At 53.9% G+C, this 17,778-nt stretch overlaps 1 protein-coding gene across 1 annotated transcript; it reads right to left on the reverse strand.

Annotated features, from left to right (window-relative positions):
• Positions 1–8,334: 8,334 nt before the first annotated feature.
• On the reverse strand, positions 8,335–15,923 carry rrp7a (ribosomal RNA processing 7 homolog A). The gene is made up of 7 exons (XM_067974729.1): positions 15,537–15,923; positions 15,172–15,314; positions 14,591–14,716; positions 12,105–12,228; positions 11,078–11,175; positions 9,731–9,929; positions 8,335–8,493 (listed from the first exon to the last, which is right to left on the reverse strand). Exons 1-7 carry the CDS (start codon positions 15,637–15,639, stop codon positions 8,408–8,410), a joined length of 879 nt encoding a protein of 292 aa, XP_067830830.1. The 5' UTR covers positions 15,640–15,923; the 3' UTR covers positions 8,335–8,407.
• Positions 15,924–17,778: the final 1,855 nt, after the last annotated feature.

The following is a 17,778-nucleotide window of genomic DNA, read 5'->3' on the forward strand; positions in this document are numbered from 1 at the left end:
CAGGATCAGGGCGGCATTGGGGACGCTCTTCCCCCCTTTGTCTGGGGTCTTGTACACGGTGTCCCTGCGGACGAAGTCCATCTTGGACCTCCAGACAATAGCTAGGGTGACTGTGACGGCGGATTGGCGGGAATGGGCCAGACCTCGGCTACGTAGAGCAACACCACGAGTACCTCACACCTTATCACCAGGTTCCTGCTGGTTATGGAGAGGGAGGCCCCCACCGCATTCCAAGCTTCTGTTTGGCCTCGGTGACCAGCTCCTCCCAGTTCTTGGTGCAGGCCTGGGGCCCCCCGAACCAGATCCCCAGCACCTTCAGGTTGTCTGACCTAACGGTGAAGGGGACAAAGGATCGGGTCTCCCACCTGCCAAACAACATGGCCTCACTCTTACTGGGAACATTGGCACCTGAGGCCAGCTCGAACTGGTCGCAGATGCCCATCAGTCTGTGGACCGACCAGTATGGACGCACTCCTGAACATAAGACACCCGGACCACTTATGGGAGTGACCAGCATCACTGTACTCAAGAGAATATCTAAGGCAGACCTGAAACTTGTAAACCATCCTCCCAAAATTGTCTAAAGCTGTTGAAAGACCTTGGGGAAGATTTCCAATATTTGCATGGCATATTAAGCATGTTTAATAATTTGCGGGGCTATGGGGAAAGAGCAGGGGGAGAGGAACTAATCGGATAGATCTTTCAAAGAGCCAGCACAGGCATGATGGGCCGAATGGTCTCCTTCTGTGCTGTATGATTCTATGAATACATTTTCAATTTTATGATAAACAGCAGAAAACTCTGTGACTATTCTCACTCCACTTTGCTTTAAATAGAGGGGAAGTTGGGGTGGGGGAGGAGAAGAAAAGGTCTTTTAACTGTTTATTTCAGACAAAAAAGATGTTCTGAATGCCAAAGAATTTTGACAGCTCAGGGTTACAGGAATCAGACTGACGAGTCCAGGTTACTGGGGGTCGGGGTGAGTGGAGTTCGCTTCAGTTCTCCAGCTCGAGAAATGTTCCCAGACCCCCATTTCCAACTCAGTTATTCCAAAACAAAATGGCTGATCCCCTTTACTATAGTCTGGAATGTCTCAGAAAGTTTATGTTTAAATAATGTCTGTCAGGATCATTGTAAGTGGAGATTTCCATCCATAAACAACAAAGATCAGAGTACTTTCTAAATGGTGAAAAGCTCGAAACAGTGGAGGTCCAAATAGACTTAGGGGTTCAGGTACAGAGATCATTAAAGTGTCATGGACAGGTACAGAAAATAATCAAAAAGGCTAATGGAATGCTGGCCTTTATATCTAGAGGACTAGAGTACAAGGGGGCAGAAGTTATGCTGCAGCTATACAAAGCCCTGGTTAGACCGCACCTGGAGTACTGTGAGCAGTTCTGGGCACCGCACCTTCGGAAGGACATATTGGCCTTGGAGGGAGTGCAGCGTAGGTTTACTAGAATGATACCCGGACTTCAAGGGTTAAATTACGAGGAGAGATTACACAAACTAGGGTTGTATTCCCTGGAATTTAGAAGATTTGATCAAAGTTTTCAAGAGATCCTGAATGAATATTTCACATCGGTATTTACGGTTGAGAAAGGCATGGATGTTAGGGAACTTGGGGAAATAAATAGTGATGTCTTGAGGAGTGTACATATTACAGAGAGGGAGGTGCTGGAAGTCTTAACGCGCATCAAGGTAGATAAATCTCCGGGACCTGATGAAATGTATCCCAGGACGTTATGGGAGGTTAGGGAGGAAATTGCGGGTCCCCTAGCAGAGATATTTGAATCATCCACCGCTACAGGTGAGGTGCCTGAAGATTGGAGGGTAGCAAATGTTGTGCCTTTGTTTAAGAAGGGCGGCAGGGAAAAGCCTGGGAACTACAGACCAGTGAGCCTGACATCTGTAGTGGGTAAGTTGTTAGAGGGTATTCTGAGGGACAGGATCTACAGGCATTTGGAGAGGCAGGGACTAATTAGGAACAGTCAGCATGGTTTTGTGAGAGGAAAATCATGTCTCACGAATTTGATTGAGTTTTTTGAAGGGGTAACCAAGAAGATAGATGAGGGCTGTGCAGTAGACGTGGTCTACATGGACTTCAGCAAAGCATTTGACAAGGTACCGCATGGTAGGTTGTTACATAAGGTTAAATCTCATGGGATCCAAGGTGAGGTAGCCAATTGGATACAAAATTGGCTTGACGACAGAAGACAGAGGGTGGTTGTAGAGGGTTGTTTTTCAAACTGGATGCCTGTGTCCAGCGGTGTGCCTCAGGGATCGGTGCTGGGTCCGCTGTTATTTGTTATTTATATTAATGATTTGGATGAGAATTTAGGAGGCATGGTTAGTAAGTTTGCAGATGACACCAAGATTGGTGGCATTGTGGACAGTGAAGAAGGTTATCTAGGATTGCAACGGGATCTTGATCAATTGGGCCAGTGGGCCGATGAATGGCAGATGGAGTTTAATTTAGATAAATGTGAGGTGATGCATTTTGGTAGATCGAATCGGGCCAGGACCTACTCCGTTAATGGTAGGGCATTGGGGAGAGTTATAGAACAAAGAGATCTAGGAGTACAGGTTCATAGCTCCTTGAAAGTGGAGTCACAGGTGGATAGGGTGGTGAAGAAGGCATTCGGCATGCTTGGTTTCATTGGTCAGAACATTGAATGCAGGAGTTGGGATGTCTTGTTGAAGTTGTACAGGGCATTGGTGAGGCCACACTTGGAGTACTGTGTACAGTTCTGGTCACCCTATTATAGAAAGGATATTATTAAACTAGAAAGAGTGCAGAAAAGATTTACTAGGATGCTACCGGGACTTGATGGTTTGACTTACAGGGAGAGGTTAGACAGACTGGGACTTTTTTCCCTGGAGAGTAGGAGGTTAAGGGGTGATCTTATCGAAGTCTATAAAATAATGAGGGGCATAGATAAGGTCGATAGTCAAAATCTTTTCCCAAAGGTAGGGGAGTCTATAACGAGGGGGCATAGATTTAAGGTGAGAGGGGAGAGATACAAAAGGGTCCAGAGGGGCAATTTTTTCACTCAAAGGGTGGTGAGTGTCTGGAACGAGCTGCCAGAGGCAGTAGTAGAGGCGGGTACAATTTTGTCTTTTAAAAAGCATTTGGACAGTTACATGGTTAAGATGGGTATAGAGGGATATGGGCCAAGTGCAGGCAATTGGGACTAGCTTAGTGGTATAAACTGGGCGACATGGACATGTTGGGCCGAAGGGCCTGTTTCCATGTTGTAAACTTCTATGATTCTATTAAGGGGAACTGATAGTGTAGATAGAGAGAAACTATTTCCGCTGGTTGGGGAGTCTGGGACTAGAGGACACAGCCTAAACATTAGAGCCAGGACTTTCAGGACTGAAGTTAGGAAACATTTCTACACACAAAGGGTGGTAGAAGTTTGGAACTCTCTTCCGCAAACGGAAGTTGATGCTAGCTCAATTGTTAATTTTAAATCTGAGATTGACAGATTCTTGTTAACCAAAGGTATTAGGGGATATGGGGCAATGGCAGTTATATGGACTTGGGCCACATTGAATGGCAGCACAAGCTCGAGGGGCTGAATGGCCTACTCTTGTTCCTGAAGAAAGTCCAAAACGCTCCCAGTTTCCTGAATTTTTCAACACCAATAAACCACAGGAAGACCGAGGCCCTCTGTTGGATTAATGTGGAACCGCGGGTATGTTCGCAACACAGGACGAGGGCACCTGTTGGAAGAAGGCGGAACTGCAGCAAATCCCCACCACTCGTAAAGGATCACATTCGGCCCATCTTAGTTCACAGATCCAGAAGCGAGACTCACCCCGCTGCAGTTAATCTCAGCTCCACAGCCCAATCCAGTATTCCACTCCCCATTGGTCACTGTCTGTGTGAAACACATCCTGACATCAGTCGGAAAATTCGATGTCTGACTCAGTTTAAAGTCATGTCCCTGATTTAGCTTTTCCATCTTATTTTAAATCCCTCTACAAGATCACCTCAGACGCCTCCTTTATATCCCTCCAAGGTCACCGCTCAGGCTTTTTTAGAATTTCAAAATATATTTTATTTCATAAAATTTAAAGATACCACAATTCCAAGGCAATACAATTCAAAATACAATACAGATCGTACTCAATACGATCCCATTATCACAATTTAAACACAGTACAGATCTCCTAATACATTCTGTACAATACCAGGTGGGACGGCCTTACACGGTGGCCTTTCCCCATAGAGCCTTTGTGTAGGCCGCACCTCGCTTCAGTGCGTCCCGCAGCACGTGCTCCTGGACCTTGGAGTGTGCCAGTCGGCAACACTCGGTCGTGGGCAGCTCCTTCAGCTGGAAGACCAGCAGGTTTCGGGCGGACCAAAGGGCCTCCTTCACCGAGTTGATGGTCTTCCAGCAGCAGGTGATATCTGTCTCGGTGTGTGTCCTGGGGAACAGCCCGTAGAGCTCAGCGTCCTGTGTTACCGAGCTGTTGGGGATGAACCGGGACAGATGCCAACACATCTCTCCCCACACCCTCTGCCCGAAGGGACAGTCCATCAGGAGATGGACGACGGTCTCGTCCCCACCGCAGCCTCGAGGGCAGCTCACGGGGGCGCTGAGATTCCGTGCGTGTTGGAAGGACCGCACTGGGAGGGCCCTTCTCACCACCATCCAGGCTACATCCTGGTGCCTGTTGGTCAGTTCCAGCGATGAGACGTTCTGCCAAATGGCATCGACTGTCTGGTCGGGGAACTGCCCGATCGGGTCCACCCTCTCCTTTCCCTACAGGACCCTCAGAACGTTTCGTGCCGACCACTGTCTGACGGTCTTGTGGTCGAAGGGGTTCCTCCTCAGGAACTTCTCCACCTGGGACAGGTGGTGGGGGACGGTCCAGCTGGACGGGACGTCCTGCGCCCGCTCGGCCAGCGTGGCCAGACCCAACCTTCTCAGTGTGGTGGACAGGTAGAAACTCAGCTCGTAGTGACACTTGGTGTTTGTGTACTGGGGATCTACACACATCCTGAGGCAGCCACACACAAAGGTGGCCATCAGGATCAGGGCAGCATTGGGGACGCTCTTCCCCCCTTTGTCTGGGGTCTTGTACACGGTGACCCTGCAGACGGGTTCTACCTTGGACCCCCAGACAAAGTGGAAGATAGCTCGGGTGACTGTGATGGCGGATTGGTGGGGATGGGCGAGACTTTGGCCACGTAGAGCAACACCACGAGTACCTCACACCTTATCACCAGGTTGCTGCTGGTTCTGGAGAGGGAGGCCCCCACCCACATACCAAGCTTCTGTTTGGCCTTGGTGACCCGCTCCTCCCAGTTCTTGGTGCAGGCCTGGGGCCCCCGAACCAGATCCCCAGCACCTTCAGTTGGTCAGACCTGACAGTGAAGGGACAAAGGATCGGGTCTCCCACCTGCCAAAGAACATGGCCCCACTCTTACTGCGGTTCACTCTGGCCCCCGAGGCCAGCTCGAACTGGTCACAGGTGCCCATCAGACTGTGGACCGATCGCTGATCAGAGCAAAAAACGGTGACACTGTCCCTGTACAGGGAGGCTTTAACCTGAGAGGCTCCGTTGCCTGGGATTGTCACCCCCCCGATACCTGCGTCCTTCCTGACACAATACACGAACAAGACCGCAAAGAGAGGACAGTCCTGCCTGACTCCAGATCTGATGGAAAGCTCTCCGACTCCCACCCGTTGATTAGGACTGTGCTACGGATGTCCGCGTAGAGCAGTCGGATCCAATGGCGGATTCCCTCCCCAAACCCCATTTTGGAGAGCACGTCCATCGTGTACATGTGGGATATTCTGTCGAAGGCCTTCTCCTGGTCCAGGCTGATCAGGCAGGTGTTCACCCCCCTGTCCTGTACGTAGGCAATCGTATCCCTGAGCAGCGCCAGGCTATCAGAGATCTTCCTGCCGGGTACAGTACAGGTCTGATCGGGGTGGATCACCCGCTCCAGAGCAGACTTGATCCAGTTGGTGATGACCTTGGACAGAATCTTGTAGTTGACATTTAGCAAGGAAATGGGTCGCCAATTTTTGATTTCTTCCCTCTCCCCCTTCTGTTTGTAGATGAGGGTGATGATGCCTTTCCTCATGGACTCTGACATGCTGCCTGCCAGAAGCAAATCCCCGTACACTTCCAGTAGGTCTGGGCCTATCCAGTCCCACAGAGCCGAGTACAACTCGACCAGTAAACCATCGCTTCCAGGAGTTCTACTCTTCTCGAAGGACCGGATGGCCTTTGTCAGCTCGTCCAAAGTCAGCGGCCGATCCATGCTCTCCCGCTCGCTGTCCTTTAATATCTCCATGATAGAGGACAGGAAGGACTGGGAGGCCGTGCTGTCTGTGGGCTTCGCATCATACAGCCCGGCATAAAAGGACTTGCTGATCCTCAGTATGTCGGCCTGTGAAGACGTCACTGAGCCGTCTTCCTCCTTCAGGCTGCTGATCACAGAGGTCTCTCTGTGCAGCTTCTGGGAGAAGAAGCACGAGCATTTCTCGCCCTGCTCCACGGAGCGGACTCTGGACCGGGAGATGATCTTTGAGGTCTCGGAGGCGAAGAGCGAGGCTTGCTGGTCCTTCACTTCTCGGAGTTCCTCCCGACATCCACCCCCATCGACTGCAGCTGGAGCAGGTCCTGCATGCTTTTCTGGACCTGTGACTCCTCCCTCTGTCCCTCTCTCGCCTTCTGAACATCTTTGAGGATGAAGAACCTCTTGATATTGGCCTTAATCGCTTCCCACCCGTGCACCATGGAGACAAAGAGGGGTTTCACAGTCCTCCAATCTGTGTAATCCCTCCTTAGTTCCTCGATGTTCTCAGGGGTCAACAGTCTCATGTTCAGCTTCCAGATCCCCCTCCCCGCCCTCTGGTCCTCCTGCGATTGACAGTTGACAGTGACAATGGTCAGAGAAGAACACTGGCTGGACATCGATGGATCTGACCTTGAGCGTTGGGGACACAAATAGGAAGTCTCTCCTGGAACGGACTGACCTGTCTGACCTGGACCAGTTGTATCTCTGCGATCCTCCGTTTGCAGGGTTGCTGAAGATGTCACAAAGCTTTGCGTCTTTCACCGCTTCCATCAGGAGTTTGGACGTGGTGTCCAGGATTCCACCACCCCTGCTGGATTGTCCAGATTCATCGATGATGCAGCTGAAGTCTCCGGCGAGAACGACCAGCCTGGAGGTCACCAGCAGCATCGGGAGATGCTGGAAGATCTCCATCTGCTCGCTTCTGAGGTCGGGGTGGACACATTGATCAGTCGGAGCGGGGCGTTCTTCTACAGAACGTCTGTTACGAGCAGGCGGCCCCCCACCACCTCCTTAACCATAGTGATGGTAAAATGGTCTCCTCTCAGACACATCCTTTATAAGGTCACCTCTCAGGCCCGAGTCTCTCCAGCCTTTCCCCATAACTCAGAGCCCCAAATGGGGAACAGTTCTGTTGCTGCTCTCTGCACTGCCTCCCATGCCTGAATATCTCCCTTGTATCTCATTGGCCAGAACTGGACACTGTATTTATTGTCCTATCACCTGATTTATTTACAAACTTCTCAGATTTTAACGCATATTTTCCAGAACAAAGAGATGAAACATTCAAAATAGAATAAACAGTGAAGGAAGCATTTTAATCAGCAGATATCTTACAGTTCACACGGAGAAAACCAGAACAGGACTGATTTGAGTTTGATGATCGAAGGCGTCTATTAGTTAAATTCCCACCTCTCGCTGAGAGATCGGACGGTATAATCCAGTCCCGGGTATCGGTTACTCTAAATATAAACCCCCCGAACCCCTCGGTGAAAGAATCCTATAATACAACCCAGGCCAAGTTACACACAGGCCTTGGGAGAAAGTGTTTGTGGGAGAGGCAGGGTGTCGAGTCTGGAACATCCACTGTCCCCAAACTCTGACTGTACTCACTAGACCGTGACAGAGTCAACGGTTCAGCTCGATGACCGTTCGAAAGGTCGACCTGAAACGGTAACTCTGTTTCTCTCCAGACACTGCCTGACCCGCTGAGTGTTTCCAGCATTCTCTTGTTTATATTTCAGATTTCCAGCATCTGCAGTATTTTGGTTTGTTTGATTGCGATGAGACGGATTGAGCCGAGGGCAAGAAGCAAGGTGGGGCCCCCGACCCCCGGGGGCACAAACCCCCCCGACCCGGGGGGTCACAAACCCCCAGCCCCCAACCGGGGGGGAAAACCCCAGCCCCCCCCCAACCGGGGGTCACAAAACCCCAGCCCCCCCCCCCAACCGGGGGTCACAAACACCCCCCTCATACCCCCCAGGGACACAAACTCCCCTGATCCCCCCCCCCAGGGATACAAACCCCCCTGATCCCCCCCGGGGGCCAGGAGCCCTGATCCAGTGGTCAGAGGCCGACAGGTCTTCAGTAAGGTTTGAATTTCCGCTCGGCCCTCATCAGAGCAATCTTCTGTTTATCCTCTTCAAACTTCTTCCGAAGCTGAGCGATGTCTGTAACCAGAGACAATGAGTGATCGGCACGGAGCTACGATGTAACCAGAGACAATGAGTGATCGGCACGGAGCTACGATGTAACCAGAGACAATGAGTGATCGGCACGGAGCTACGATGTAACCAGAGACAATGAGTGATCGGCACGGAGCTACGATGTAACCAGAGACAATGAGTGATCGGCACGGAGCTACGATGTAACCAGAGACAATGAGTGATCGGCACGGAGCTACGATGTAACCAGAGACAATGAGTGATTGACACGGAGCTACGATGTAACCAGAGACAATGAGTGATTGACACGGAGCTACGATGTAACCAGAGACAATGAGTGATTGACATGGAGCTACGATGTAACCAGAGACAATGAGTGATTGACACGGAGCTACGATGTAACCAGAGACAATGAGTGATTGACACGGAGCTACGATGTAACCAGAGACAATGAGTGATTGACACGGAGCTACGATGTAACCAGAGACAATGAGTGATTGACACGGAGCTACGATGTAACCAGAGACAATGAGTGATTGACACGGAGCTACGATGTAACCAGAGACAATGAGTGATTGACACGGAGCTACGATGTAACTAGAGACAATGAGTGATTGACACGGAGCTACGATGTAACTAGAGACAATGAGTGATCGGCACGGAGCTACGATGTAACTAGAGACAATGAGTGATCGGCACGGAGCTACGATGTAACTAGAGACAATGAGTGATCGGCACGGAGCTACGATGTAACTAGAGACAATGAGTGATCGGCACGGAGCTACGATGTAACTAGAGACAATGAGTGATTGACACAGAGCTACGATGTAACCAGAGACAATGAGTGATTGACACGGAGCTACGATGTAACTAGAGACAATGAGTGATTGACACAGAGCTACGATGTAACTAGAGACAATGAGTGATTGACACAGAGCTACGATTTAACCAGAGACAATGAGTGATCGGCACGGAGCTACGATGTAACTAGAGACAATGAGTGATCGGCACGGAGCTACGATGTAACTAGAGACAATGAGTGATTGACACGGAGCTACGATGTAACTAGAGACAATGAGTGATCGGCACGGAGCTACGATGTAACCAGCGAGTCAACTTTTCTTAAACGACACCTCCCATGTGTGACCCCTCTAAATGTGCCATAATCCACGGACCGGGACTAGGAACCCGCAGATAATCCACAGTCTGCCCCCGCCCCTCGGTTTAACCCCCCGTGACTTACGTTCCCTCTTTGAGTCGCGGTGCTGCCAGCTGTAGAAGTTCAGCAGCTCCTTCTGAGCCCGTTTGCGTTTCTCGCGCTGGATTGCCCGCAGGTTACCCGCCTCGGTCCGGGAAAAGCCCGGCCGGCGCCCCCTCCTCGTCACCTTCACCCAGCCCTCCTCGTCTGGGACGCCATCTTCCTCCTCCGCTCGAGCCTCTACCTGCCAACAGAACAAGCGCCGTAACAAACGCTGGCACAGGGACGGGCCAAGCAAGATTATCGGACTCTGCCCGCCCCCGCCCCCCCCCCCGGTGATGTTAGTTGACCCGTGCCCTGTTAAGGGGGTTACGTCTCTTGTCCCTGTCGCGGGGTTGGGGGGAGAAGAGGAGGAACTCCAGGCAGCACCAGTGGATCCCCGGTCCTGATCGGAACCAGCTCCCGCAGTAAATACATCAGGCCGGGGCTGACCGAGTCCGGACACATCCACAGAGTCAGGTCGGGGGGACCAGGGCCGCAACTCGGGGTCTCCCAGTGGGCAGTGAGTCAGTGACCAGCACAACTCAGTGAACACGTTAACCAGTAATTTGCAGGTAACGGAGGCACAATTCTCCCCACCACCCCCGCAGGATCCCCCATCTCTCCGCACCTCCTCCCCCTCACTCTCTCTGCACCCCCTTTCCTGCACTCCCTCCCCCTCCCTGCGCCCCTCCACCTCTCTCTGCGCCCCCTCCCCGTGCGTCCCCCCACGTCCCCTCTCCGTGTCCTTCCTCTCTCTGCTCCCCTCCCCCCTCTCTGTACCCCCACTCCCTTCCCCCCATGCCTCCTCTCTCTCCGCACCCCCTCTCCCTCCGCCTCTCTCCACTCCCTCTCCCTCCCTCTGCGCCCCTGCCCCCTCTGTCTCTCTGCGCCTCCCTCTGCGCCCCCTCCACCTCCCTCTACGCCTCCGCTCTCCGTGCACCCCCTTCCTCTCTCTGTAACCCCTCCCCCCTGCACCCCATCCCCCTCTCCCCGTGCCCACTCTCTCCGCGTCCCCACACCCTCCATTCTCTGCACCCCCTCCGCTCTCTGCGCCTGCGCCCCCCCGCGCCTCCCTCTTCCTCTGCCCCTTCCCCTCCTCTCTCCGTGCGTCCCCTTCCTCTCTCTGCAACCCACTCCCCCTGCACCTCGTCCCCCTCTCTCTGAGTCCCCACACCCTCCCCCGGGCCCCTCCATTCTCTGTGCCCCCTCTTCCTCTGCACTCCCCGCCCCCTCTGTCTCTCTGCGCCTCCCTCTGCCCCCTCCCTCTCTGCAACCCCCTCCCCCGCTCTCTATGCCCCCTCTTCCTCTGCGCTCCCCGCCCCCCCCACTCTCTCTGCTCCCCCCCCATACCTCTGCCACCCGCTGGTCGTGTTGCTGCATGAACTGATCGATGTCACTCTGTAGTTCCCCGGGGTCGGTGATGTTCGATCTGTAATCCCGGATCCACTCTGTGAAAGAAGGAAAGGTCATGACCCTGGTCTCCGACTGAGGGCGGCCCCATCCAATCAGGGACCCTCCTTTGGGTCACATCATGAACAACGTATCCCAGAACCTCACTCTGCTCCCCGTCAGTTTCCTACATCGGCCTGGTCTCCATTAAAGGGGTTTTGTCTTTGCCGCTCCCCCTCCCCCCGGGCACCACCCCGCCTGTTCCCGTTCCCTCTCCCTCTCCCCCTCCCCCCGGGCACCACCCCGCCTGTTCCCTCTCCCCCTCCCCCCGGGCACCACCCCGCCTGTTCCCTCCCCCTCCCCCCAGGCACCGCCCCGCCTGTTCCCCTCCCCCCCCGGGCACCACCCCACCTGTTCCCTCCCCCCGGGCACCACCCCGCCTGTTCCCCCTCCCCCTCTCCCCGGGCACCACCCCGCCTGTTCCCCCTCCCCCCCCCGGGCACCACCCCACCTGTTCCCTCCCCCCGGGCACCACCCCACCTGTTCCCTCTCCCCCTCCCCCCGGGCACCACCCCGCCTGTTCCCTCTCCCCCTCCCCCCGGGCACCACCCCGCCTGTTCCCTCTCCCCCCGGGCACCACCCCACCTGTTCCCTCCCCCTCCCCCCGGGCAGCACCCCGCCTGTTCCCTCTCCCCCTCCCCCCGGGCACCACCCCGCCAGTTCCCCCTCCCCCTCCCGGGCACCACCCCACCTGTTCCCTCCCCCTCCCCCCGGGCAGCACCCCGCCTGTTCCCTCTCCCCCTCCCCCCGGGCACCACCCCGCCTGTTCCCGTTCCCGTTCCCTCCCCCTCCCCCCGGGCACCACCCCGCCTGTTCCCCCTCCCTCCCCCCCCGGGCACCACCCCGCCTGTTCCCTCTCTCCCTCCCCCTGGGCACCGCTCCCCCTCCCTCCGCCGTTACCCGTGAGCTGTCAGTCTGTGCCACTCACTCTGAAGGCCTGTTTTGACGGGGTGATCACTCGTAGACAGGACCCAGGGCTCACGGAGATTCAGGGATCCGGCAGATTTCAGTCCGGCTGGGCTCTTAAACACAACATAGGCCACTCGGAAACCCTGCAGCAAAGAGAGGGAGTTAGACGGCACTGCATAGGACGGTTACGGCACAGAAGGAGGCCATTCGGCCCATCGAGCCCCTGCCGGCTCTTTGTAAGAGCAATCCAGTTAGTCCCATTCCCCTGCTCTTTCCCTGTAGCACCTGAAAATGTTTTCCCTCCAATTCCCTTTTGAAGGCCATGATTGAATCTGCCTCCACCACCCCCTCGGGCAGTGCATTCCAGATCATAACTACTCGCTGTGTAAAAATGTTTTTCGTCATGACACCTTTGATTCTTTTGCCAATCACCTTAAATCTGTGTCCTCTGGTTCTCGGCCCTTCCGCCAATAGGAACAGTTTCTCTTTATTTACTTTATCTAAACCCGTCATGATTTTGAACATTTCTATCAAATCTCCTCTCAACCGTCTCTGCTCCAAGGAGAACAACCCCAGCTTCTCCAGTCTATCCATGTAACTGAAGTCCCTCATTCCTGGAAGCATTCTAGTAAATCTCTTCTGCACCCTCTCTAAGGCCTTCACATCCTTCCTAAAGTACGGTGCCCAGGACTGGACACAATACTCCAGTTGTGGTCGAACCAGTTTTTTTATAAAGGTTCATCATGACTTCCTTACTTTTGTACTCTATGCCTCTATTTATAAAGCCCAGGATCCCTCATGCTTTTTTAACCGCTTTCTCACCCTGTCCTGCCACCTTCAAAGATGTGTGCACGTATACCCCATTCACAGAAGGCACAGCACAAAAGGGGGCCATTTGGCCCATCGCGTCTGTGCTGGCAAGGGCCCTGCGAAACGTTACCCATGGGTTACAGTCCCTGGGCTGGGTCTGTAAGTGATTTTTATGTCTGAGGTGACACACTAAGCTAGAGCCGGGGTCCGAGTCCTGGGGGGGTATTGCCGGCCCCCCCAGTCCCCCCACCAAACTACACAGTGAGTGTCAGCCAGGGAGAGTCGAGTCGAGACCAGGGCCCGATCCCAACTCCAACTAGTGTCCGTGATCAGAGCGGCCCGACGATCTTTCCCCTTGTACCCTTGACTTCGTGTCCCTAGGGCCCTGGCTAAGGTCATGACATAGACCAGTGGTCACAGTTCAGACTCCCCCAAAAACACCTCCAGTCTGGTAAACGGCTGCCAATGGAATCCAGAACTACGAGTCTCACGCTGTTTATTCTCCTGTGTCTCTGGGTCTGTGCAGCCCCAGACTGATGCTCCGTGTGTCCCAAGTGTGAGATAATACCACTGTCGAACCCCCCTGTACAGGCCTGGGGTCTGTTCTGAATTGATTTATAAATGGAATACACAGAGACAATGATCTAAACACTGAACAGTACAACACGGAGAGAATGTGAAGCAGTTACACGGGGTGAATTAACCCATTCGAGGCCAATGCCTCTCCAGTGTGTGGGAACGTAGCAGATTCACTGAACCAATCAGGAAGCCTCCTCCCCGGGCACACAGTTGGCACGGGGGGTGGGGGGTGGGTTCTGGGCAGGTTACCCGATCTGGCACCATTACCAGGACTGAAGATTGGCGGCCTGAGGGGACGGATTCCTCTCACAGAACTGCTCTGACCCACGGCCATTTTCGTTCAAATTATTCAAGCAAACAGAATGTTCAGAGACTGCGTTCCCAGCTCGACAGAAGGGCGAGAGCTTGGGGCTCCCTCATCGACACGGGGAGACTGTTTCACATCTGACAGAAACTGCAAATTGTATCTTTGACCAGCAACAACTCCCATTTATATAGTGCCTTTAACACAGGAGTGATTATCAAACACAATTTGACACCGAGCCATATAAGGAGATATTAGAACAGGTGACCAAAAGCTTGGTCAAAGAGGTAGGTTTGAAGGAGCATCTTAAAGGAGGAGAGAGAGGTAGAGAGGTGGAGAGGTTTAGGGAGGGAATTCCAGAGCTCAGGGCCCAGGCAGCTGAAGGCACGGCCGCCAATGGTGGAGCGATGAAAATCGGGGAGGTTCAAGAGGCCAGAACTGGAGGAGCGCGGAGATCTCGGAGGGTTGTAGGGCCGGAGGAGGTTACAGGGATAGGGAGGGGCGAGGCCAAACTGCATATATTAACAAATTTATCAGGCTAGCCCTGCCACCAACGTAGTTTTATCTGAACTGGACCCAGTGATGGTGTTTCTCACAGCCTCGCTATCTCCCCCTCTCTATTTTGTATCCAGCCCCCACTTCAAACAGCAACCGCCTGAGATTATAAACCTGATATTGTCATTTTTGTCACGTATTCCAATTCCCTTTTTAATGTTCCTAAAATTTCCTGCACTTTGATCAGGGGAGGTACAGTTTTAAAAGAGCCGAGCGGACGGTGCGTTTCCCCAGCGAGGGACCCCTCCCCTACGTACCTGCGACGAGCGGCCGGGGAAGAACTTGGATTGCTGCGCCTCGGATTTGGTCCCTGGGCCTGGCTTTTCCTGCAGCTCCACAGAGGTCACTGGGCCGCACTGTGAAAACAGCCTGCGTACACACTCCTAGCCCACAACACACAGAAAGGGGCACAACCGTTACTCGGCGCGAGTATCAGAAACCGAGAGAAAAACAGAGAAAATTAATCCACAGGTTCAGAAACATCCCCACGGCCCTGGGGCGGGTTCACGCAGCGAGTGTCCGCGGGGTCAGGGGTCAGGGGAGGCGAGGCACCGCCTCACACAGTCCATCAGCCCAGGCCACTCTCATCACCCCTCCCCACACGCTGACTCTTGACCCATTCCCCCACACGCTGACCCGTGACCCATTCCCCCCACACGCTGACCCGTGACCCATTCCCCCCACACGCTGACCCTTGACCCATTCCCCCACACGCTGACCCATTCCCCCACACGCTGACCCTTGACCCATCCCCCCACACGCTGACCCTTGAACCCTCCCCCACACGCTGACCCTTGACCCCCTCCCCCACACGCTGACCCTTGACCCGGACCGTTACCTTGGTGCAGTACGGTGGCAGGTTTAGGACAAACAGAGTCCTGTCCTGCGGCCTGGTCACATCAGAGGCCCCGCGGACCCGGTGCTCCTTCAGGTAGAGGTGGTGAGAGGCCCGACTCCCGGCCCAGAATCGCACCCGGATCACTGGCAACGAGAGAGAGAAAACGGGGGGTTATTCCTGGACCGCCGGCCGGACCCGGAACCCCCCCCCGCCCCGGCTGGAATCCCCGCCCCCCGGGATCGGGCACCCCCCGGACTCCCCCCCCGGGATCGGGCACCCCCCCGGACTCCCCGCCCCGGGGATCGGGCACCCCCCCGGGATCGGGCACCCCCCCGGACTCCCCCCCCCCGGGGCCCGGGTTTCACCTGAAAATCCGCGCGGGACCCGCACTCCCGCCGCCATCTTGGATGTTCCGGAAACCGTCTCCGCCACCGGACGTGACGTGTGCGCCAGCGGGTTCCCGCCCATTCCCGGGTGGTGAGCGCTTGTTGATGGGCCGGGGGCCGGGCCCTGCTCCCCCGGTAACACCACCACCACACGGCCGGGGGCCGGGCCCTGCTCCCCCGGTAACACCACCACCACACGGCCGGGGGCCGGGCCCTGCTCCCCCGGTAACACCACCACCACACGGCCGGGGGCCGGGCCCTGCTCCCCCGGTAACACCACCACCACCACCAGCTGCTGCACTCCGTCCACACGGCCGGCCCTCAGCAGGCGGGGGGAGGAAGCGCGGGGCCCTGTCAGGCTGCGCTCCGTTCAAACCCCCCGCCCCCCGCTCCCCGCCCCATTTAATAGAGGTTCAAGTCAGGAGGTTTGACAGTGAATCGGGAGAAACTGTTTCCAGTGGCGGAGGGTCGGTGACCAGAGGACACAGATTTAAAATAATCGGCAAAAGAACCAGGGGGGAGATGAGGATTTTTCTACACAGCGAGTTGTTCTGATCTGGAATTCTCTGCCTGAAAGGGCGGGGGAAACAGATTCAATAATAACTTTAAAGGGAATTGGATAAATACTCGAAGGGGAAAAATTGCAGGGCTCTGGGACTAATTGGACAGCTCGATCAAACAGCCAGCACAGGCACGATGGACTGAATGGCCTCCTGCGCTGTAAAATTGTAGCTCATTTAAACTTTGATTTTAATACAGAAACAGATGAATTTGAGACAGTAGGGACACTGTAACTGGCCTCAGTGCCACTAAGCCTGGAATTAACCTGTATACAGGCATCGGGGGAAGACAGGATTGGGCTTCGCTGTGATGCTTTGAGAAGCCAAATAGCCTGACACCAAGCCTCACACGTGAAGGAGGAGCAATGGGGTGATGGGCAGGAGGCAGAGAGCTACCAGGAAACAGTATCAGCACCTGGGGGGGAAGAGAATGAGAAAACTCCTTTTCTGTTGCTGGAGGCCGGGGACAGGTTGCTGGTCAGTGGTAAACAAGTTAAATACTGGTTTGTATTGGTGACAGCCCGGCTCACACCCGTCGCAGTGAAGAGCTGAATAAGTTCTGAGCACAATCTTTGAACATGATTGGCCAAATGGCCTCCTTCCGTGGTAAGGAAATTCCCATTTATTGTGTATTTGTTTATCATTAATCTTTAAGAGAAAGACAGACACACCAGGCTATTTTTCTGTACAATGTCTATTTAGGCTGTATCGTAAATGAGGAACAGAACACAATGTAGAAGATAAACCTATTTACACAACTCGACCAACTGCCAGTGGGGGTTTATATCTGACACGGTCCCTGACTGGTGCACAAAGCACACAGTTTAAAATGTTCAAACTCCAAGACGGCAAAACCTGCTGAAAGTTTCCGGGAAACATCAACGCCACTCCATGAAACAGGTGTACGGGTCAGTTAGATTGGCTGCTCAGAGCAGTGTGTCTGGAGTTACAGGAATATCGGCTCTGCCTGTATTCACCCCCAGGCTCCTGTTGCTCAGCATCCAGTTGTGTCAGACTATGCTGGAGCCTGCCTCAAGATATAATATAACCCAGCCCACAGTTACATCTCCAACCTAGTGTCTGAGTTACAGTACCACACATTCAGAACCAGTGCACCTTGATACAAACTGTGAAGAGACTGCCTGTGTCGCCCAGCTGCCTGAGGGTAATTAACAGACAGGCACCTCATGTACAGGAGGGGAGAGGATCAGCCCACACTCCTCACTGTCTAAGGGTGCTTCATACTGTTTGTGGGTTCAATGTGTAACTACGGCAGAACCAAGCTACTCCTGGGGATTCTTTTGTTAAAAACAAGTTTATTTCAAACTAAGCTCATCCTTCAAATGCAATGTGTCCACAGTTACAGCTCTGGGAATTGCCCCCAAAAGCCTCTGGCCAACCGGCTCCCGATTATAATCCAAATACAGTTTACCTTGTGTTTTTATTGTCAAACACTGGATCATTGACAGATGTGAATAAACATCAGCGGGAAATCAGTCACAACATTCACCCAGCCCACCAGAACTTCGAAATATGGTGTACCACGAAGAAAGATCCTGCATTTCTATAGCACCTTTCACAACCTCAGGACGACCCAAAGTGCTTCACAGCCAACTGAGTACTTTTTGAAGTGTAGTCACTGTTGTAATGTAGGAAACGCG

Source organism: Heptranchias perlo, chromosome 40 (genome assembly GCF_035084215.1).
Source record: "Heptranchias perlo isolate sHepPer1 chromosome 40, sHepPer1.hap1, whole genome shotgun sequence".
In the NCBI taxonomy this organism is placed as follows: Eukaryota; Metazoa; Chordata; class Chondrichthyes; order Hexanchiformes; family Hexanchidae; genus Heptranchias; species Heptranchias perlo.

Coding starts and splice junctions, on each gene's coding strand:
- rrp7a (XM_067974729.1), bottom strand. CDS start 15,639: ATGGGCGGGAACCCGCTGGCGCACACGTCACGTCCGGTGGCGGAGACG. Junction 14,717..15,171: donor TGCCACCGTACTGCACCAAG/GTAACGGTCCGG, acceptor GTTGTGGGCTAG/GAGTGTGTACGCAGGCTGTT. Junction 8,494..9,730: donor CCGCGACTCAAAGAGGGAAC/GTAAGTCACGGG, acceptor CTCTGGTTACAG/ACATCGCTCAGCTTCGGAAG.